Here is a 20,954-nt window from a genome sequence, read left to right on the forward strand (position 1 = left end):
GTGGAATTAATTGATGGATGGATGCAATTTTCAAAACTGGCAACTTGGATTCTGGATTCCTCGCAGTTCTCAGGACATTTCGATCATGGCCTCGGGGATAGAGAAAAACCCTTGCCCTTTGGTATTCGTTCAATAGGCACGGCGCGACATGGTAGACACTGGACTGGAGGGGAGAAGTAACCGCCAAAACCATCGGTTATTAAATTGAGACCATACATAGATAGACAGTAACGAAACAGAGACGCAAACACATCGGTTCCTGAAAGCCCGACTGTCCGTCCATTCCATGGTCATGCCATGCATGGACTTTGCCAAAATACCAAAAGAGAAATCCGAATCTGAAGTAGAAACCGAGTTGAATAAATAGCCTTGGAACCTACCTACCTATCTCACTAGGGACTATAGAAGGAAGACACAAGACAGAACCAGACAGGGCGCTCTTTTTCATCTCGCCATGCTTCGCTTTTTGATCTCTCTCCATCTCTTCATAAGAACAGAACAAGAACAGGAACAAAAAAACGCAGTGCAAGAAAAATTGTACAATCGAAATGTAAGACGAACAAGAACAGACAAACATGACCCCTCTTTCTATGATGATAAAACCATGCCGAGCGAACAACGAAGGAAAGTGAGCGACGACCGGGACCCGACTTTTAAGTTTTTTTCTTCTGCAGCGTCGGATACGTAACACGATCGTGGCGAGCGAAGAAGGATTAGATAGGTAGGTTGATAAGTTCACATGACGACGATGATGGATGGAAGGATGGCTAGGTGTGTCAAAAAAGATGATTGATGGAATGGATGAGAAGAGAAAAAAGTAGAATAGAACTCTTTCCAGAACAGAAGAAGAACGGAATCATTTTCATTATCATTGCCAAAGAACAAACGATCTATGATGCTTCCTCGCCGTCCTTGGACGGGGTTGCCGAGGGTCGGCGCTCAACAGCGGGTTGTGATTTTGTCAGCATGGGGGAGGTAGGGTTTGATGGGGGAGAGGTGGCCATGTTGTCCTGGTCTTGCAATTGGGCCAGAGCACTAGAAAAGGAGTTAGTAGGCGAGACAGATGATTGAATGATTGTCATAATCATACCTGAATGCGTTCATGGAGGAAGCAGCTTCCTTGTCTTCCTTCTTACCGGCAGGGGGTGTCCCAGTCCGGCTGCTGGCACCACTGTCGTCGCTGCCACGAACCAAGTTGCCGCCAGGGCCGAGGTTCTTGCGTCCACTGTTGCTACGGGAGCCGAGCATGCTAGAAGGTCCAAAAGACATGGGCTGGTTGGGGTTGCGGGCGGTGCGAAGGCGGCGGAGATCGTCACTGCCAACCTTGCTAGAAGCGTAATCGGGCGGGGGTGCCTGGCCGTAGCCGGATGAGAAGCTACGAGCGTCACCACGACCCATAGTTGGACGTCCACCAGGTCCGCGGTTGGCCTGCTGGCGCTGGCGCTCCATCTCGGCTTCTTGTTGGGCACGAGCAGCCTGGAAAAGTTAGTGGGATGTCAGAGACTAGGGTCACGGCGAAAAACATACCTCCTCACGAATTTGCTGAATGGTCTTGGGACCCTTGTCAGAGTCCTTCGACTGCCAGCGAGCATTACGCAGATCGATGATGTCCTGATATGATTAGTATGAAAGTAAGACAAGATAGGAATTGGCGGCTTACCATGAGCATGAACCTCAGACGACTGGGCAAGCCAGGAGTCTGGACCATGAGGTTGATGCGTGTGAAGTAGGCATCCATAAAGGCGTGACCCTTCTCCGAAGCATCAAGAGGAGCACCAATAGTGCGCAGGAGACTCGTCAAACTCTCAACTTCAGCCTCTTCGGGAATACCCTCGTAGTCGACGAGCTTCTTGACACACTCGTGCATGATACGCTCTGTCAACATGCCCAGCTTGAACAGCTCACCAATAAACTTGACGAGACCAAGACCACGACGCTTGGCAGCGGCGGCAGCGTAGTACTCATCAGACATCATAGCAGCCTCCTCCGTGACACCCTCAGGCTTAGGAGGGAGGTTGACCTTCCAACCACGCTCGAACTCTTCTTGACAACGGTTGAGGAGGTACTTCCTGAACAGACTGCCACCAGCAACGACGTTGCCGTTCTTATCGCGGATGTTCTCATCCTTGATGTCGGCGCTCATGCTCTCAAGCATGCTCTTGCAGAACTTGGCGTAGATGGAGGCCCAGTGGGCTTCGTCGGTAGCCTTCTCGAATGTAAGTTGGATGACTTGTCGGAGGGTACGTCCATCGGACTCGTCCTTAGACTGAGAAACAATCTCGAGGATCTGACCGGAGATACGCGGGAAGTTCTCGGGCGTCATCTTGTTGAGCGCGGCCTTGACCTTACGCTGGACAACATCAGGAGGCATGTGGCCGCCCGGTGTAGGACCAGCAGCAGCAGCAGTCTGGCCGATACTGCGAGGTTTCCATCCGGTTTGAGAGACCTGAAGACCTTGAACCTCCTTTCCAGCTGTGAGAGGCATAGACTTGGCCATCTCCTCCTCCTTCTTGGCCTGGTGCTTATCGCGCTTGCTGCCCGAGCGGGTGCCGGATCTGCCAGAGCCCACACGAGGAGACATCAAAGGTTGAGATGAGTTGCTGCGGCTGAGCGATGGAGCACCCATGCCCATACGAGGGAACTGGAAGGCGCCGCTGCCCATGGAAGCGGGGCGGTTGTTGGACATAGCGAAACGGATTTCGGATGTGGTTCCTGGGGGTAGGCGGGATTGCGCACCGAAGGCGCCCATCGGGAATCCGTCTTGTCCAGCACCACCACGAGACGGGTTACGTGACATCGGTGTGCGGGCAGACTGAGGGCGGGAAGAGTCGTTGTCGCCAACGGTTTCACGAACACGCAGGTCCCAATCGATGGACGGCTTCTCTTTAAAGACAGACTGGAATTGCAACAAGAACTCCTTGTTGTAGTGGAACTTGCGGTCGGCAGGCGCGCTATCGTTGAGGGCAGGGTTCGGTGACGCGACCGACTCGGGGTAGGCGATCTTGCTGAGATCGTCGACAAATCGAGCGGAGTTGAGCGACTTCATACCAGCTGTGGGCTGAGAAGGTTCAATAGGCTGGTTGGTTTCCAGCTTTAGTGCCGCAGGCTTCGGCTTGCCGGCTGCGCTGGCAGGTTTGGCGGGAGGAGGCATGGAGGTATCCGAGACAGGAGTATTAGTACCACTGTCAGCAGGAGTACTGGCCTCCGTCGCAGTGTATCCACCCTTCTTCAATGAGGCGAATGCGTCCTTAGTGCTTGTTTCCTGACCGGCTGCACGCTTCTTCTCCTTAGCCTCCTCGAGGGCTTCGGCCTCACGCTCGGCCTGCTTCATGTTAGCCTCGTAGGCCTCGCGCTCCTCCTTCTCCTTGCGCTCCTTCTCCTCCTTCTCGGCCTGCTTCCTCGCGTAGTATGCGGCTTCGGCAGCAGCCTCCTTGGCCTCAAGTTCAGCCATCTCACGTTCGATGGCATCGTAGTCAATTTCATCTTCATCAGCAGGCGCAGGAGTCGGTTCAGCAGGCTTCGTGGGTTCTTCAGCAGAAGCATCCTTCTTCTCCTCCTTGAGGTTCAGGTCCTCTACACCCTTGCGAGCGGCCTCTTCATCGGCAGCCTGTTTCTTAGCAGCCTCCTCCTCCGCCTCCTGCTTCTTCTTAGCAGCCTCCTCCTCTTCCTGCTTCTTCTTAGCAGCCTCCTCTTCTTCCTGCTTCTTCTTAGTAGCCTCCTCTTCTTCCTGCTTCTTCTTAGCAGCCTCCTCTTCTTCCTGCTTCTTGGCAGCTTCTTCCTCTTCCTGCTTCTTCTTCTCAGCCTCTTCCTCCATCTTACGGAGAACGGCGTCCTTTAGCTCTTGCTTCTTCTCAGCGGCAGTCTTAGCGGAGACAGAGGTGGAGCGAGTATGGTCAGTGCTGCTACCAGTTCGTGGCGGAGGGGTAGGAGTGGGGGTGGCGGCTTTGACGGGAGAAGGTGTGGCGCGAGCGGGAGAAGCTGGGGCCTTTTCGAAGGTCTTCACATTGCCGCTATCAGGGTCACGGATAGTAATGGCTTTCCTGGCTGGCTGGGGAATGACAAAGGCGGGTGCCTTGCCTCCAGCGGAAGCGTTAGAAGACCGGCTAGGAGTGTGGGTGTGGCCAGGAGTCGAGGGAACTGCAGAGGGTGCGTTCTGTCCTAAGCTAGAGCTGGGACGGTCAGAAACCTGTGAGGGGGTTCGCGACAAACCAGTTGCTTGTGGCACTGCTTGGGGAACGGGGTATTGGTTCTGCATGTAAGGCGACTGGTTGTAAGGCATGCGAGGCCCGGGTTGAGGCGAGGGAGGGGCCATGTACTGGTAGTTCGGGTAGTAGGCATAGTTGGGGTCGCCGTAGGGGTAGCCCTGATTATGTTTCATCAGCGTTAGATAGTGTTCAAATTGACCACTTTCTGGGGCCAGGTTTGGGGACGCCAAAGCTGGTTGCGGAAAGGGATGATGGGCTTGGGGATGGGAAAAGCTTGGGTTTCTGGAGTGGAATCCGCGGGACCCTGGTTTTCTTTTGTTGTAAAGACCACGGCGCGGCGGAGGTCTCTGAGAATTAGGGTGGGGGGTTCTCACTGGTTGGGGTCCCATATGTTGAGGATACGCGCCGTAGGGCTGAGGCGGCATCTGTGCATGAGTCATTGGGACCTGGCTCATCTGGGGAGTCACGGGGTGGGCGGAAGCCAAAGCCGGGCTGCGTTGGGCTTGCGGAGAGGGGAATCCGGGCATAGGACGGCCCTGGTTGGCGCCGTGGAACTGAGGGCCCATGTTGTGGCCGCCTCGAGGCTGGCTGGGCTGACGGAAACCGGGAGTAGGGGAGAACGCAACGGGGCCTTGATGGCTCGATTGCGAATGTCCGCGTCCACGGCCACCCTGGTGATAGTAGCCCCCACGGCCAGGACCGGCTCCCATGTGGTTACTCATATCGCTGTGCGTGGACTGAGAAGATTCGCGGCGCAAGTGAGTCGACTGAGCACCGGGACCGAGGGGAGCCTGAATACGAAAAAAAAAAAGAAAAACGTTAGGCAGATATTACAAAAAAAAAGGTTACCCTGCGACCCAATCTCTAAAAATTTCTTGCAGAATTTATAGATCACAAATTGCAACGCAGGTGGACCCGTCTGAAGTAAAACACACAAAAAGACACTTACATTATCACCTGCATTCCCAAAGCTACCAAAGTTGACCTGAGCACCGTACGAAGATGGCGGTGGGCGGCCACCACTTGAGGCGGGCTGAGGGATAGGCGAGGGCGAAGTTTGCGGTGAGGTCGCACGAGGGTTCGCTTGCGGCGTGACACCCAGACCCGACTGAGGCTGGTTGGCCAGAGCAGCGGGATTGCCCATGTTCGGGGAGGACTGGGAGTTGGCGAAGCCAAACTGGAGGCTGTTGGGGCGACCGGCCTGCGCCCTAGTGCTAGGGTTGTAGTCTGCGGTGATGGTCACCGAGGGCTTCTTCGCGTGGTCGCCTTGAGGCACGCCAGAGGCCGGGGCGCCATTCACAATGGTCGGGTTGGAAGGTTGCTGCATGGGTTTGCCGCTCACTGAAGTTGAGGTCGACTTCCCATGTTGCGATGGGCCACCCACGGTGACGGGAGCGGCGGCGGTAGAGTCCGTCGCGGACTTCTTGGTCGCGTTTGCGTAGGAACGAGGCACCGCGGTGGAGGTCGAGGGCGCTGGCGAGGCTTTCCCGCTGAGCGAAGGAGTGGAAGAGTGCGAGGCGGCCTGGGCTGCGGTACTCTGTCCTTGAGGTTGGCCGGACTTCTGAGGGATCGAGCTCATTAGACAGGCAGGTTCGGGATGAAGAGGGTGAATTTTGTAGAGTCGGAAGACGAGAGAGGAGAGGAAGACGATGCTCGCAAAAGAGAGATCGCTAGAGCTGGTGACAAGGTCGAGGCGATGTCAGAGGCGTGTTACGGCAAGAGGAGGAACACGCTCGAGAATTAATCCCACATCCAAGATTCCCACACACAAAGGCAGGGAAAACGAGGGCGGCGACAAAAAAGATGTCACGGCAGGGGAAAGAGAGAAAACGAAGACCACCAACGGTATACTGTGCGTCGTGGTCAACGACGATAGCTGTAGAGGGGAAAGAGGGGGGAGGAAAGAAGAGGTCAAAGTCTTCTGGGGGAGAAAAGGATTTCGGGTTCCCTTTTTTTTTCTTACAAACACTCTTTTTGCGTTTCGGTGGTGGTGCTCTTTGGCGCACGAAACGGGTGGCAGGCACACACACACTATGGACAACACCGCAGTTCTTTATTGGTTCAGTCTCAGCTTAAACTATTATTATTATCGCCATGTATCAGGCCTTATTCTAATTCTACCACACAACCTAGATTTCATATTTTCCTCACTGTTTTCCCAGAATCTACAGCTGCCCATCGGGTGGAGGCGGCAACCCAGCCCGCCAAGACCTGCCGGAGTATTGTTCTGGAAGGGATCAAGATTCAATAATGCCTGCTCGCCTCTTCTCCCCTGTCTCTTGAGAAACGAACGCGGCCTGCTTAGACTCGAAAGAAAATCCCATAAATGTCATCTTGCATACGAGCATCTATCCGAGCACCAGATGCATCCTCACAGCAATTGCCACAAAAGCGTACTGTACCATACGCGTAAGATACGCAAAATATACTCCAACGCAGCATCCCACGTCACGTATTATATACGCTTACGGTGTGGGTAATCCGAGTCCATGCTTTGTGTCAGTGCTGGTGCAGACTTGCAGTGCCACTTTTGAAGGTAGGCCAGGCTCATTCCCTCCCGCCGCCCTAACCCTTCCACTAAGCCTCGTCCGAGCATAGACCAAGCAGACAGCGGCACAACATCCCACGCCTGTCATCGAATAGTTGCAGTCAGGACGTACGATGAGTCGGCAGGAGCGAGTTCGTGAGTCATACATGATACACTGCTTCCAGCCACTGGGGTTCAGCCCGGCGTAAGCTACGGAGAACGCCTCGGACCATTTTCCCGGGCCATACATGATCTAAATCGATCTGGCGTGACTTGACCATCGGTGAACTGTCGCGTGTTCGACAGAATGCACAACTCCAGAGTCCGGCTGTGTCCTGTCAAGCCACCTGGCATGCTGGCAAGGTCAACATCTGATGTCACTCCGGAACAGCGGACGGCTATACCTGCCCAAGCGGACCGATGGCTTATATCCGAGGAGGGCGAATGGCGAGAGGCGACACCCAAAGTATCCAGCAAAAAGCACGGGCGGTAATAATGGTCACCCATATCGAGGCAAATTACGAGCTGGAATGCATTTTACTGGCCGTCTTGCATTACTTGGAGACCATGACGTACGTGCGGTTGGCATCGGATTCCATGCCTCGAAAGTAAATGTTGCTTGAGCTTATTTTTGTGGAAGTACTCCGTACATGCATGCATCTAGTGTCGGACTAGATCCTAGGCAGAAAGCACATGTAAGATATTTCGTTCAATCTTAACCCGAGATAAATAGTAAAAATTGCTTGAGCAGTCTGTCTAGTGACCTTCTCTCACTCGGTTGTACGCATCCAGGGCTCGCATTGCGAACTCCACACCCGAAGCTGCCCCGGTCTGCGGCTCTTCTTCTCTGGGCCAATTACCGCTCCGGCGGGGTGACCGGTCCCGTGTGTCCTCGTGCTCGATGTGGTCGAACGAGTTGTCGCTGCGGTTCTTCCTCAGCGATGCCCCGCCATAGGCAAGGGGGTCCTCCTCGCCGTGTCCCAGATTACGCTCCTCGTTCATAAGAGCGTCGCGGAGCACGTCGAGCATGTCGCGCTGCTTGGAGTAGAAGCTTGCCTTCTCCGCCCGGGACTTGGACTCGAACTCCCGCGGAAGAAGAGATCCGCTTGCAGACAGTTCCTCTGCACGAGCTTCATGGCTCTTTCCCGGGGATGTCACCGCCGCCACCGCAGAGCTGATGGCTGAATACCAGTCGTTGGCGGGAGCCGGGTTGCTACCACCGACAGCCGAGGGGAGGTTGAAGCGTGACAGAAGCGACTGGGCGTAAGCGGCTGGGCCTGCTGGGGGAGGGGTCGGAGGTCGCTGCGGCGGAAGGCCTAGGACGCGCTCCCTGACGAAGTCGATTGCTTGATAGAAGTACTGGAGCCCAAGCACCTTGGCACGCTCGTGAGCACGGCCGATGAACTCCTCAATCTCTCGTTCGTGGTGCGCGAGGAATGGCTCGACATAGTCTTGGTATAGGATGCGGGCACCCTGGGTTTGCGGGAGAACGAGGTATGCGAAGAAGCAGAGCCGGATCCAGCTGTAGAAGGGAAGCCATCCGATGATGAAATACGTCCAGGACTCAGCCATGAGAATGGCGGACACAACCACCCAGTACATTAACCATGGTGCCAGCTGATACGGATCCGACGAACGAAGGGCCTTGTAGGAAGCGAAGATGGGGAGGGCGATGGTAAGGATGGAGCTAAAACGTTGGTTCATCAGCACCGCGGAGTATAGGGGCTTCGGCAGTAGAACTTACGAGAGTAGATCTGCAACTATACCAAAGAACATCTTTGGCTCTTGCGTGCTCTTCTATACCGAGCGTCGATAGATTGAGGGAATTGTCTCAGGTACGGAGTAGATGCAGGAAGAATAATTGTTGGTGAGTATGCGGAGCAAGACAACCTTATTCAACGCTGCCTAGCTGCGGGGTACGGTATGCTATTGACGCCGATATAGAGAGGAAATAAGATAGCGAAAGAAGCGACCTGCGCGAAGAAAACTCTGCGAATAGTGGATATGGGAGCAGAAGGCAGAAGAGAAAGCTGAGACAAGAGACAAGATAAAATTGGAGCCTCCGTGCGGGCCTGAGTGATTGCGGAGTGTGACCGATCCGGGCGCTGGGCGTAGGTACCTCGCCGTAAGCACTCAGCCCTGCAGGTCCGGAGTATTGCGAGACTCTCTTTCTACGCCTCAGTAAACAGCATGACTTGAGGACTTTTTCCCAATTGCTTTCGGTCATTCAGGCCAACGACTTGCGGTAGACTTCCTTATATCACAGCTTTTTCTGTATACCTACCGTAGCGTAGTCTGGCGCTCCGTGGTTGACGTCATGACCGACAGCTCCGACTGGTTAAGGATTGCTATACAGCTTTCAGAATTGTTGTCTTATAAAATTAATGCTCGCTATCAGCAACTAGGAGCGGGTATTCTACTACAGATCTATAGTGTCAGCTCACGCATAGTCCCACCCCAAGCAACCGGTGACGGTGACGCCCATTTGCTGTCCTGCACGTGCCCAACTGCCAACATACATGGCCTGCTCTGCTGTCACCCAGCCTTCCCCATCTGCCTCACTATTTAATCATTCTCCCCCCATTGCCCTTCTCCCTCCCATCAACAACGCAAGCAATCATGTGCATCGCCCTAATCTCAACAGCCCACCCTGCCTACTCTCTAATAATCATCAACAACCGAGATGTACGTACCCAACCCACTCCGCAAACAAAAAACGAAGCAGCAAACAAACCAACAAAATGCCCCAGGAATACCTCCGCCGCCCAACCGCCCCAGCCGAGCACTGGCCAGAGCCAAACACCCACATCCTAGGCGGACGAGACCTTGCGCGCAAAACACAGGGCACATGGATGGGAGTCACAACAAGCGGCAAAGTCGCCGTGCTAACGAACTACCGCGAGAAGACCACCGACGCCGCAACGGGGCAGCAATCCCGCGGCGCAATCACGAATAGCTGGCTTGCGAGGGCTACGAAGACGGGCGAAGACCCAACGAGAACGTACGTCGAGGAGATGGTCGCCAGCCCGACGGCCCGCAATGTCGGCGGGTTCAGCCTTGTTTGCGGATACGTGAATGAGCCGCTGGCGATAGTATCGAATCGGTCGAGTGCTATGGATCAGATTACGTGGATTGCTGGGGAGACGGGGCAGACGAAGGGGCTGAGTAATACTGTTTTTGATGATCGGAGTTGGCCGAAGATTTTGGATGGGGAGAGGCTTGTTGATGAGGCGCTTGAGAGGCATGTTGGGGAGGGGGAGGGGGAGGAGGAGCTGATTGAGAGGTTGCTGGGGGTGTTGAATACGGATTCCCTACCGCAATTGGGTGATGATGCGACGGCGGAGGACTATCTTCCTTATTTCAGGCGGAGCATCTTCATTCCGCTTATTGGGACGGGGGACAAGACGAAATCGGACGCTCCTGCAGTAGCTGCGGATATTGTGCCACCGGAGTCGACACGGACGGCTTGTGTTGATGGTTATGCCCATGCCCATGGACAGAGCAACGGAACGGACCCAGAGCCAGTACCCGTCAAGAAGGACGCCGGAGATGGACACGATCTGCTCGACAAGTCGTTTCTGCACGGGCCATACGGGACACAGAAGCAAACAGTCATCCTCGTCAAGAAGGATGGCCGAGTACGATACTTCGAACGGACGCTCTACGACGGAGAGGCGAAAGCTGTCCCCGTCGGCCAGGGAGACAGATCCTTCGAGTTCCAGGTGACGCGATGAATCCAGATATGTGAGCAGTTACTTATCAATCTCTTCGTGTTATAGTTATATCGGCGTATATCTTCTCGACTATAATGATTAACGGGCTATGGGTTACGATGAGCAATATGATAAAGACAATGATATATGTCATGACTACCTACATGAATCCACAAACCTGCGACTCCAGTCTCCAGCTGACTTGCAAAATGATCTCCTTGCTCGACAGTGGCGGTCACGGCTGCTACGTGTGTCTGCAGCAGATGCGTCACCTACCACTTACCGCTGCCAGATGGAGAGCTCTTAAAGCCCGACTTCGACCAGATCTCGTGCCCAATCCCAAGACCTTTGTCCTTTCCATGACAAGAGTGACAAGCTTTCCATGCACGCGGCCCCAGTCCTCAACAAAACCGGCCCCCTTACGTGCAGGGGAAACTCGTAAGGGCCTATCCACGAATGAACCCCCAGTCGTCCCACCACCACATAGCTCGTGTAACAAGAAGACCAGCAGTCAAGCATTAGAGTACAGTCGACTCCGGCCCTATCTGGCACCCAAATAACAAAGCTTTAGTCACTCCGCCTCATGCAACCTCACAACAACCCCATCCCCCGGCGCAAGGGTAAGCGTAAGCCCATACCTCACCTCCCTCCCAGGAAAACAATCCACAATCCCATCAAACCTCTGCAAAAGCCGAACAAGGACATACCCCGCCTCCGTAAGCGCAAACTGCTGCCCGATGCACATCCTCGGACCCCCATTGAACGGCAGATACTCCCAGCCAACCTTGCGATCAACCCAGCGGTCCGGATTGAATGTCTCCGCGTCTTCGCCCCACAGATCTTTCCGGCGGTGCGTGATGAACGGGCTGTACGTTACTACTTGGCCTGCGCGGAGGTAGATTGGTTGCGTGCCCGTGGGCCCGCCGCCGGATGGCAGGGACGTGGGTGTTGTTGCGACGCGCCGGTTTACGGGGACGGCGGGGTAAAGGCGGAGGACTTCGGCGAGGAAGTGCTGGAGGTAGCGGCAGGATTTCAGGGAGGTGAAGGTGATGGTTTTGCGGGTGGTGTAAGGGCCGAAGGCTGATAGGATGGTGGCGCGGAGCTTTGCGAAGACTGCGTGGTGGCGCGCGAGCATCAGGAGCGACCAGCTTAGCAGGGAGGCGGTGGTGTCGCGGCCGGCGAGGAGGATGTTGAGGAGTTGGGAGCGTAGCTCTATGGGGTCTTTTGTTGTGGCGGCTAGGGCTTCGAGGAAGACGTAGTTGTCTGACTCGGACTGTTTTTCAGCACCGGCCTCTGATGCTGCCAGTGCAGCGTGCACGAAGCGATCGACGTAGTCGTGGATCCGCTGCACAACGGCCCTACTTTCCCTGTTGTCGACGAGCCAGTGGAACTTCTCGAACCGGGAGCGCTGTGCAACGTACCACTGGCCGCGGTCGAAGTCGCCGGAGAAGTGGTCGGGGGGTAGGGTGCCCCCGTTGCGGAGAGCCTCTGCCTGGCTCCCGGCGCTCTCGCCAAAGAGGAACTCTGTGGCTGAGTCGATGGTTAGTCGGAAGATGATGTCTTGGATGTTGGTGTTAGCGGTCCAGCCTGTGGTAGGATCGACGGGCATGGCGAGCATCGCTTGCTGAACGTGCTTCTCTTCGAGTTCGAGGTCGCTAATCTGGTCTCGCGTGAATTGAGGTCGGAGGAGTGCGCGAGAGCGAGACCAGGTTTCGCCGTCGGACGTGAACTGAGAAGGTATCAGAACAAGTTCTCTCCATGAATCAACGGAGAACATACAATGCCAACCCCAAACATAGGATACAGTGTATGTCGACGGCCAGCGCCTAGCTCAAAGTCCTTGAACTTGGTGGCCAGTATAGCCTGGACATTGGCATGATCACAGGTAAAGATATTGTCAAGGCCCATCTGGCGGATGACGAAGGTCGTGACGGGACGCTTCTCGCGGGCTGACATCATTTCGAGGCGGCGCTGTAAGAGCAAGGGAATACGTTTCTCCTTATCAGCCTGTATAGACTCCCTCAAGGTAGTGAGTCCTAGAACATCAGTTGGATAACGAGGCAGAGGAGCGCATCCCCAGTCACGGGCCATGCGAGCGTGGATCCAGTTGGACCTCGCATACTGGAGGATGAGCAGGCATGCCGCCAATGCAAGAATAGCGCATATTGACAACATCATTGATGGCTGTGAGAAGAAGATGATGGTGAGTGATGAAATGAAGGAGTGAAGGAAGTTGGGATTGACATGGTGATAGGAGGATAGTAAAGAGAAAAGAGTCAAGTCGGACAGGCGGAAGTTGAGTCGAACCTTGTTCAACCTCATGTACAACAAGTAAGTAGATCATACTAAGTCAGCACCGTAGGGATAGTGTCAGTGCCTGAAGACGGCATTTAGGGCTTCTATAGAGCCGGAGGTCCTTTCGTGACCCCCAGATACAGCTCTACTATATATCGCTCGATACTGACTTTTCCAGACGATGTCTACTTTCAGTCTAGACTTAGATAGCCATTTTTCTAGCCAGGCTTCGGTTCAAGATACCTCCATACACGTGCCATGGAATCCCATTCCGAGCGGACCATGCCAATACCTTGATACGCCAGGAGCAACTCCCCGAGAGCCAGAACCACTGTCAAGTATGACTCCGACGTTGACAGTGCCTCTTGTCGTTATATTCTCCCTCCCAGTCTGTCTTCCCAATCCCTTATCCCAAGTCAACCAACCTTTCTCCAAGCCCAACCCCATAATGACCATTGCAATGACAAACAGCAAGAACTCATGCGGCCTTCCGGGCCCACAGAGCCTCTGCGCCTTGATAAGACACCGGAAGAAGTCCAAACTATCTGAAAGACAAGCGGAAGAGGCCGAGAGACTGCGCAAGCTCGGCTACGGTCACAAGGACCCCGGACCGGACGATCATAATGTGCCCTATTTCTACAGGCTCGTAGACATCACGGGAATCCAGCCGGAGAAGATATGGAAGGTGAGGATGCGGGATTGGAGGTCCTTTGGGAGGAGGTATATGTATGAGAGGTTGATGGGGAATATCAGTACGCTTGCTTTGCCTTCCATAATTCAACAGGTGTAAACTGACAACGTGAACCCATCGACAGCTAGGAAATGGACCAGCCTCGAATCAAACATGAAAGACACCATCACATTCGACAACCTCATCCCAGCGCGCGTCACGATCCTCCTCCAGAACGCAGTGAACGAGGCGCGCGCAAGAAAACTCCGCGGTAGCGACCTGATCAATTTGACCAGCAAGCGGATCTTCAAGATGCCGTTTACCAGCAATGAGCTACTTGGTGACTCTCTCGAGGTCGAGGGGAAAGTGCACAATGTAGTGTTCTCGGGGCCATCGAAGGAACTCGATGTGGCGCTGGTTGTGCTGAGGGGAAGGAGAAGGGGGAAAGCGAGTTTTTGGACATGCTTGAGGATGATGGGTATGCTTTCTTGTCTTCTTTCACATTGGTCAGTGGGCTGATTGTAGAGCGGCAGCAATGATCCATCACGCACGCAAGAAAGAGGGCATGGAGTGTGAGATTTATGGCATTGCGACTGATAGCATCAAGTGGCAGTTTGCGCATATTGACGGTGGGAGTCGGGTATGACTCCCCTCTTCTTTAGGGACGCTGGATTGTGCTGATATATCTCTTGATAGTATTCTTGCTGGTTCCTGGAATGGGAGAAGCACAGATTCGAAATCGTTGCGCAAGTCATGAAGATACTGCGATACGCTGGTGCCCGCGCTACAGCTGGCGCGGCAGTGAGGGCTGCCATTGCCGCTAGGAGTCCCGATGGCACTCGTATACGCGAACCTAGTCCCCCGGCGGGATGTCGGGTCTATCGAGAGGATGAATTGATTTATTCCGATCTAGGGAGCTCCGATAGGTCTTGTTCAGAGCTGAGATGTATTTGATGTCTTGCCAGTTGGTTGTTCCTGACTAGTTGGTTATGCTTGGAGACTCCTGTTTGTCGATGCTATGCTTTGATATGTTTCGCGCAGCTTTACACTCATTTTGCTGAAGCGTCTTTGGTCAGAATTAAACGATGGACTATGCGATCGGCTCAACCAGGGTAGAGACCCAGTTTTGGCGTTCCAACGCATAAGGGGGATGCTTGATTTGGCATGGAACAGGACGGTCTGTACCGAACCACTGGCATGAATGACGAGTTGCGGAAGGGTTTCCCTCGATGTATTCCTGTATACGTAGTCAGGTATTCGCCTTGCCCTGCACATACGTCGTTGCCGTTGTCGTTATGAGGAACTGCTAGAAATCACCCTCATCCTCGTTACCCTAAAGTTGTCGTCGCGATCTGCTGACAGTCTCCCACTCGTCCTCGTCGTCGTGCTTGAGATCCCTCACAAAGCCATGAGCGGTATAGGAAGGATCACCGCGATCCACTGCTCCATGCTGGAGAAGACAGATTAACAATCTGCTGGTTCCCGCAGAGATAAGCAAGGTGCAACGATGACACTTTCATGGTTAACATCCGCGCCCTTCTCCATTAGAAGTCTGACTGTATCGACAGCCACTGTGAATGTCCTCGCCACAGCGAGTATCAAGGGCGTCACTCGCACTGTTGGTTTCAAGGGGCCATCTTGCTCCCGGTCCGTGTCCCTTGCTCCATCCGGGTCTGCGCCGTGGTCCAAGAGGAGCTTGACGATGGAGATGGCCTCTTCAGCTGTACTTCTACCCCTATGGGCCATTTGCATGAAGGACATCAGCGGTGTGCGAGAGAGACCTGGACTATCTGGGTTTGCTCCCATTTGCAACAATCTTGCAACAACTTCAGGGCTGCGTTCAAGACAGGCAGCCTGGTATAGGATGGTCTCTTTCTTGCGTTTCTCAACGACCCATGATTCGGAGTTGATTATGTCGAGGCTAGTATAGGAGTACAAGTACACCATGACCAGATGGAACGAGCAATTGTCAATGAGAAATTGAAGGATCGCTGTCCTGTTACCTTTGCTGCGGATGGTATCCCATGCCACATCTCGAAACATGTTGAATTCGAACTGTAGTCTGTAATCACTGACAAGTGCGGAGAGAAAACCAATGCCGCCTTCCTTTATTGCCTGGCTCTGCATTTCCATGTTGGAACCGTGACCTGGAGGGAATCGATTTCCGGAACTTGCAAGAACTTGATACATCTTGTGATCAGAGTCTCTTGGAGGTTGACTGATGACTTTGCGCTTTGCAAGTTCCATATTGCCATGCTTACAAGCAGCATGCATGAGAGCGTCGGCGTCTTCCTCACTATCCCCATGATCAATGAGGTAAGCAAGTCTCTAAGACAGCATTTTCGGATGTAGGCGGAGATGTTTAATGCTGCTTCAATTGCGCTTTGGCTCGTTTTGTTCTCCAGGTACCAGACCTTTGGACAGTCGACTTTGACCTGCACATCGACACCGCGCTCAACCAAGCATTCAACAACGGCTTTCTGACACTCAACTTACCAGTTCGGCGCCCTCATCTCGCGGCGCATTGACTGCGGTAATCAGCTCTGATTCCGATAGGGGCCCCGGTGACGAGAGCAGTCAAGCGAAGGTTCGAATGGCAACGGCCGCCTCGGGATGACCATAAGAGTCAACTCGCGAGTATATGGTCTCATAAGTACGTACTAGATCCGGCGGAAGGTCCTTGAGTGCAGCTATGATATCTGCTTCTAGTTTGAATGTCCTCCGATCACAAAGATACTCCAACTGCAAGGCGGGCCACAAAAACATGCCACCGGCACCTTCATTCAAGGTCTTGATGCGAAGACGCTTCAGTGTCTCAGAGACCCGCCCTCCAAGGAGTTTCTTGTCGGGAATGGCCGAATCAAATTGACAGTGGACATATCTCGCAATATCGCTTGAGATTTCGGCGGGCGATATGGGTACTGATATTTCGCTTTGCAGTTCCTGTCCAAGATCTGCATGTTCACGGCTCGAAATCATGATCTTCACGATACTTGCTGATCGGTGGGCTATATCTTGAAGAACAGTCAAGAGCTCTACTCGGTCCCCGTCAAGTTCATCCAAGCCATCAATGATGATAGTGGCAGGGCAATCGAAGGTAATGGCGAGCAGCATCTCTGTACATTCCTCAATGTTCAAAGGCGATGGTTCGAACCATCCATGTTAGCCGTCATTTGCCATTTAATGAACTCTTCCCACACTGGCTTTATAATCTTATCACCCTGGCGGTCCATTGCAAGTTGTCTTAGCAAGTTCCGGAAGACCATCAGCGGATTAGTTGATAGCGCGTTGTTGGTCTTGGAGTAAAACGTAGAAGCGACAGGGGTACTCTGAGCTTTTTTGCAACCCTATCCAGAATACATTGAATGATGGAGGATGTCAGTTTTGTTTTCCGCACCCTGGTATCCCATGCAGCCACAGAATAGAACTTGCGTTAGACCACTCCCACTGAAGATACACGCGGGTTCGAAAATATCCACTCTGTTGTGCCCAGAACAAGGCCTTTGTATCCGACTCATGATGCTCCCGGTAGCTATGGCCCGGTAGTCATGAGAGCAGTTTCCGCCGCTGATGTATTTCCAAGAAATCCTGGTAGAGAGCTTTACCGTCGCTTGTACGGGATATCGGCGCATCAAGCGAGTTGAGGAGGCTCTCGAGTGACATGAATGACTGGGAACTGTTCTCCTGGAGGGTCCTAATGCTGACATCCATGTTCAGAGGAATTTCGGCCTGCACCGTTTGGGCAATCTTCTCGACCTCTTCTTCTTTGGTTGGTGCAGCTTTGAGGGGATTTTGAAGGCGATCGGACAGTTCATACAGACTCCGCAGTATGCGAGTACCAGTTGAGCGTTCATAATATCTTCCTATATCGGTGAGGAATCTGAGTAAGCCGGCATACAGTAGCACCAGTGCATCGCATAGTTTGCACTGCGCGGTTGTGAGTTGCTTCCCAATATCTGGAAAGTATACCACTTCGAAGATTGAATACCCAGCCACTAGTCGTGCAACGATCTCCAATCCCTCCGCCACTGATGCGAATGTTCAGGTCATTGATGGATACCTGCAACAAGAACCAAACACCTGCTAATGAAAGCGAGGCATGTGCAGTGCCGTACTGGACGACTGCATCTCCGACTTCTTTGAACTCATTGAGCCAAAGAGCAATTAAGTCAAGGATGTCGCGAATGATAATCCGGTGCCCCTGTCGTGTATTTACAGTCCATCGCTTCTGCAGACAGGAGGACTGTGCGGCTTGTACAGTTTTCGAGGTCTCATCAATGCTGCTCACTGTCTTTTCTGTGAGGTATTTTTGGAGGCGGCACTTATCATCGCTAGTCAAGGATCCAAAAGCTGCAGTCCATAGATATGTCCGTGTTTGAGCTTGCTTCATCGTGATTAACTTTTCTGGAAAGCAGGACATGGCTTCAGAAAGATTTGGGAGTAAGAAGGCTATTGCTCAAACGGCCTTGCACAGCCGCTCTAGCTCCATGCCACCCCGCATCCCATTGGTAGTCATCACTTCTTGGTCTGTTCGAAGCCTTCTCAGCTGCGCTAGGCTTCCATATTGTGGAGTGCCGGCAATCAACAGAGGCAGCGTTGTTATGTTGGGCTTACGCAGACAAGTCGACACATTGCCAAGCACGTGAAACGCACTCATCTAAGGATTGTTGATCAAAAAAGGTGCAAGATGCACATAACTTGTTCCATGCGCAGTGCAAGAGGTCGGACTAAGCTTGCTGGCGAGTGGGAGTACAAGAAGGGTCTTCTTGTCCTTGACATGGTTTTCTGAAGCCACCTAGATCGGGCTAAACCCAGTCGCGATCCTCCGTGCCCCTGAAGCCACGTGGGCAAGTAACCCCCATTACTGCATCAAGCACTTCCCGGTCTCTAGTATTACCATTGTATCGGTAGCTGATCATCTCTTCCAAAAAGATAAAGCTCAGTTGTGGAGAATGCGACCAATATCACTTCGTGAGCGTAGCTAACACGCATTATACAGTATTGACTCTATTCCCAAGTCAGCAATCAATTGACCTTCCTCTTCAACAGCCCTTTCATGAAATCAAAGCTATTACTATCGCTCTGCAGCTGCCACACCTTCCCCGTAGGTCGATCGTCCCAACTCAGCTCCTCAGCAAGCAGCAATCCATAATCGCGAGTAACACCCTTGATCCTGGCGCGTACCCCGCCTTCAGCCTCAAGCGTAACGATCTGGTTCGTGTGAAGCCAGGACTCGTAGTACATTTCCTCAAAGCTGCGGTCGAAACCAGTACGAAGGAACCGTGTATGAAGGTCTTCAAAGACAGTCAAAATACGCGCGAGGAGTTTCTCTAGCGTGACGGGGGCAGCCTTGCGGCCTACAAAGCGGGCAGCGAGCGCTGTGAGAGATGTTGTTGGGGAAGCGTTGGTGGCGTTGAGGCCGATGCCGACGACGGAGGTGTATTCGTTTGAAGAATATTGGGAGTTTACAAGAATGCCGCAGATTTTGGTGTACTGTTTCTTGTGTTCGGGTTGTTCGGGGTCCAAAGCGTAGATGTCGTTGGGCCATTTCAACTTGACTGGCATGGCGTTATAACCCTCGTCGTAGCTTCGTACTCCCTGGACGACTGCCATCGCCGCAAGGTATTGTATAAGGACGACAGGAGCAGACTGCATTTTCTCCATGGGGTGGCGAACAACGGTCGAGAACATGAGAGAACCGGCTGGAGATACCCAGACGTTGGAGCCCCGTCCTCGGCCGGCTACTTGGGTGGTAGCTGTTGCGGTCGTGCCGACGGGGAGTTTGCGGAGGAGCTTAGCGTTTCTACTGATGTTAGCCAAGTCCATGTCTGCAGTACTTCCAGACTTACTTTTCGAGAATTGTGTTGGTGCTGGTGACGACTTCGCCGTACAGAAGATTCGAGCCGAAAAGAGAAGCACCTTCCTTTGATTGAGCCTGATAATCCCGAAGATGGCTATAGAAAGCATGATGGTTGAAATATGGAGTCATTTTAGATGATGGGACGTCATCGTGGACGACAATGCGCTTGACAATTGACTGATAATCCACAATCCCTTCATGTTCAGAAAACTCGGATGACTCCTTGGATAGCGGAAGGGACTCTGTGAGGTCGCCCATATTATATGTACCCGACTTCTCAATCTTAAAGGTGTCGTGTTCGTCTTTCAGGAGCCTCTCCTCGCCGGCTAGTTCCTCGAGCGATCTTAGCACCCGTTCTGCATCATCTGAGGACAAGGACGAAAAATGCAAAGACGACAGAGAGGGAACATGCGTTGTATCTTGTGCTACCTGCAACCCTAGTTTAGACAAGCAGGCCTTCAGGAAGTCGGTCCTGGCTTTGTCATCCGCAGCCAAAGCTTCTACCACTTCAGCGTATTCCGGGCCTCCGGCCTTGGGATCGAGGTTGACAGCCGCAAACCTGCTTCATTAGCACTCGCCTAGAGGTGAAGAGCGGTACACTCACTCAGGATGCGGCCCAGTCAATATAGCAGCGCCATCGCCCACGGGGCAATACACCACCGCGGCAGCCCCAGATCCAGGATTCACATTGAGACGCTCCGCGTAGCTCGCAAGAACCTCAACGCCCTGATCCGCATATGCTGGCGCATCAACAAACACTCCTCCACCATTATAGTATGACCGGAAGCTAGTCGGAACCACACCAGCACTCAACGCCTCCTTCGAAACCGTCAGCTCGGCAGCCCTTGCCCCAGCCTCACTATGGTAGACAAAGCCTTTGAATGCACCTCCGCGGCAGATCCCCGGGTAGAATGCCAATTCGCGCTCCCCAATAACTTGCATAGTCTTATCACCGACCTCGAACTCGCATCGTTTCGTCCCGTAGTATCCTCCCGCGCAGAAACCGAGGTAGGCGCCCCCGCGGCGAACGAATTGTTCGATTCGGCGATTCCCTGCACCATTGAGCGCGCGGCAGTAGCCTAGATCTGCGCCACCGGGGATAACGAGTAGTGCGCATGTAAGAGTCCATGGTTCTTTGATTAGCATGTCTGCTGTAACGGGGATAACGGCATAGCGGGAGGCTAGGAGGCGGCGGAGCGTGTAGAGGCAGTGGCGGACGGATTCGACGGTGGTTCCATCTCCTAAATTATCAATTAGTTGGTTGCCAGATGTAGAATGTAGTTATTGCTAACCAGAGTAAACGAGGACATTGAGCCTCTTCCCCGTGGTGTTGGGGTTCGCCGTGCTCGTCGCCATAATTATTGCTGCGGGGAAGTTGTTCGGAGGAAGAAAGATCGGAGTTGATTCAATTTCCCTTTTTCTCCTTCGATTACTATCGGCCTGTCAACACGATGATATCCAAACGAGAAGAGAAGCCCAAGGTGGCCACAGCTGACGACGATGACGAGCCAGATGAGTGGTAAGCTCAATGTTTCTTTCCGTTTTGTTCGTTGCGGAGATGCTGACCGGTCGACGCCCAGGGACAAGCGGATCTTCAGCACCGGCTGCTCAGGTACACTCGCCGTCAACCATACAGCTTCTGAAATCCATTTGGTTACTGACTGCATCTAGTGGAGCAAGACAA

General features: G+C 53.3%; 7 protein-coding genes across 7 annotated transcripts; 2 read left to right on the top strand and 5 right to left on the bottom strand.

Moving 5' to 3' along the window:
* Window positions 1-890: 890 nt before the first annotated feature.
* On the bottom strand, window positions 891-5,784 carry DSM5745_02380 (putative eukaryotic translation initiation factor subunit eIF-4F; the record flags this gene model as incomplete). Its single annotated transcript, XM_026744396.1, has 5 exons — window positions 891-1,035; window positions 1,091-1,476; window positions 1,528-1,611; window positions 1,661-4,996; window positions 5,155-5,784. 5 exons carry the CDS (start codon window positions 5,782-5,784, stop codon window positions 891-893), a joined length of 4,581 nt encoding a protein of 1,526 aa, XP_026607559.1.
* Window positions 5,785-7,488: 1,704 nt separating this feature from the next.
* DSM5745_02381 (HVA22/TB2/DP1 family protein) lies at window positions 7,489-8,508 on the bottom strand (the record flags this gene model as incomplete). Its single annotated transcript, XM_026744397.1, has 2 exons — window positions 7,489-8,419; window positions 8,477-8,508. The coding sequence occupies 2 exons, from the start codon at window positions 8,506-8,508 to the stop codon at window positions 7,489-7,491; spliced, it is 963 nt and encodes a 320-aa protein (XP_026607560.1).
* A 965-nt stretch (window positions 8,509-9,473) lies between these two features.
* On the top strand, window positions 9,474-10,466 carry DSM5745_02382 (NRDE family protein; the record flags this gene model as incomplete). Its single annotated transcript, XM_026744398.1, has 1 exon — window positions 9,474-10,466. The coding sequence occupies one exon, from the start codon at window positions 9,474-9,476 to the stop codon at window positions 10,464-10,466; it is 993 nt and encodes a 330-aa protein (XP_026607561.1).
* A 550-nt stretch (window positions 10,467-11,016) lies between these two features.
* Window positions 11,017-12,620, bottom strand: DSM5745_02383 (cytochrome P450; the record flags this gene model as incomplete). Its single annotated transcript, XM_026744399.1, has 2 exons — window positions 11,017-12,174; window positions 12,225-12,620. 2 exons carry the CDS (start codon window positions 12,618-12,620, stop codon window positions 11,017-11,019), a joined length of 1,554 nt encoding a protein of 517 aa, XP_026607562.1.
* A 568-nt stretch (window positions 12,621-13,188) lies between these two features.
* On the top strand, window positions 13,189-14,364 carry DSM5745_02384 (uncharacterized protein; the record flags this gene model as incomplete). Its single annotated transcript, XM_026744400.1, has 4 exons — window positions 13,189-13,492; window positions 13,556-13,888; window positions 13,944-14,050; window positions 14,107-14,364. 4 exons carry the CDS (start codon window positions 13,189-13,191, stop codon window positions 14,362-14,364), a joined length of 1,002 nt encoding a protein of 333 aa, XP_026607563.1.
* A 510-nt stretch (window positions 14,365-14,874) lies between these two features.
* DSM5745_02385 (ankyrin repeat domain-containing protein) lies at window positions 14,875-17,800 on the bottom strand (the record flags this gene model as incomplete). Its single annotated transcript, XM_026744401.1, has 5 exons — window positions 14,875-15,738; window positions 15,907-15,938; window positions 16,068-16,526; window positions 17,016-17,438; window positions 17,491-17,800. 5 exons carry the CDS (start codon window positions 17,798-17,800, stop codon window positions 14,875-14,877), a joined length of 2,088 nt encoding a protein of 695 aa, XP_026607564.1.
* A 635-nt stretch (window positions 17,801-18,435) lies between these two features.
* On the bottom strand, window positions 18,436-20,626 carry DSM5745_02386 (biotin--[acetyl-CoA-carboxylase] ligase BPL1; the record flags this gene model as incomplete). Its single annotated transcript, XM_026744402.1, has 4 exons — window positions 18,436-19,213; window positions 19,260-19,829; window positions 19,875-20,511; window positions 20,563-20,626. The coding sequence occupies 4 exons, from the start codon at window positions 20,624-20,626 to the stop codon at window positions 18,436-18,438; spliced, it is 2,049 nt and encodes a 682-aa protein (XP_026607565.1).
* Window positions 20,627-20,954: the final 328 nt, after the last annotated feature.

Source organism: Aspergillus mulundensis (genome assembly GCF_003369625.1).
Source record: "Aspergillus mulundensis strain DSM 5745 chromosome Unknown scaffold_1, whole genome shotgun sequence".
In the NCBI taxonomy this organism is placed as follows: Eukaryota; Fungi; Ascomycota; class Eurotiomycetes; order Eurotiales; family Aspergillaceae; genus Aspergillus; species Aspergillus mulundensis.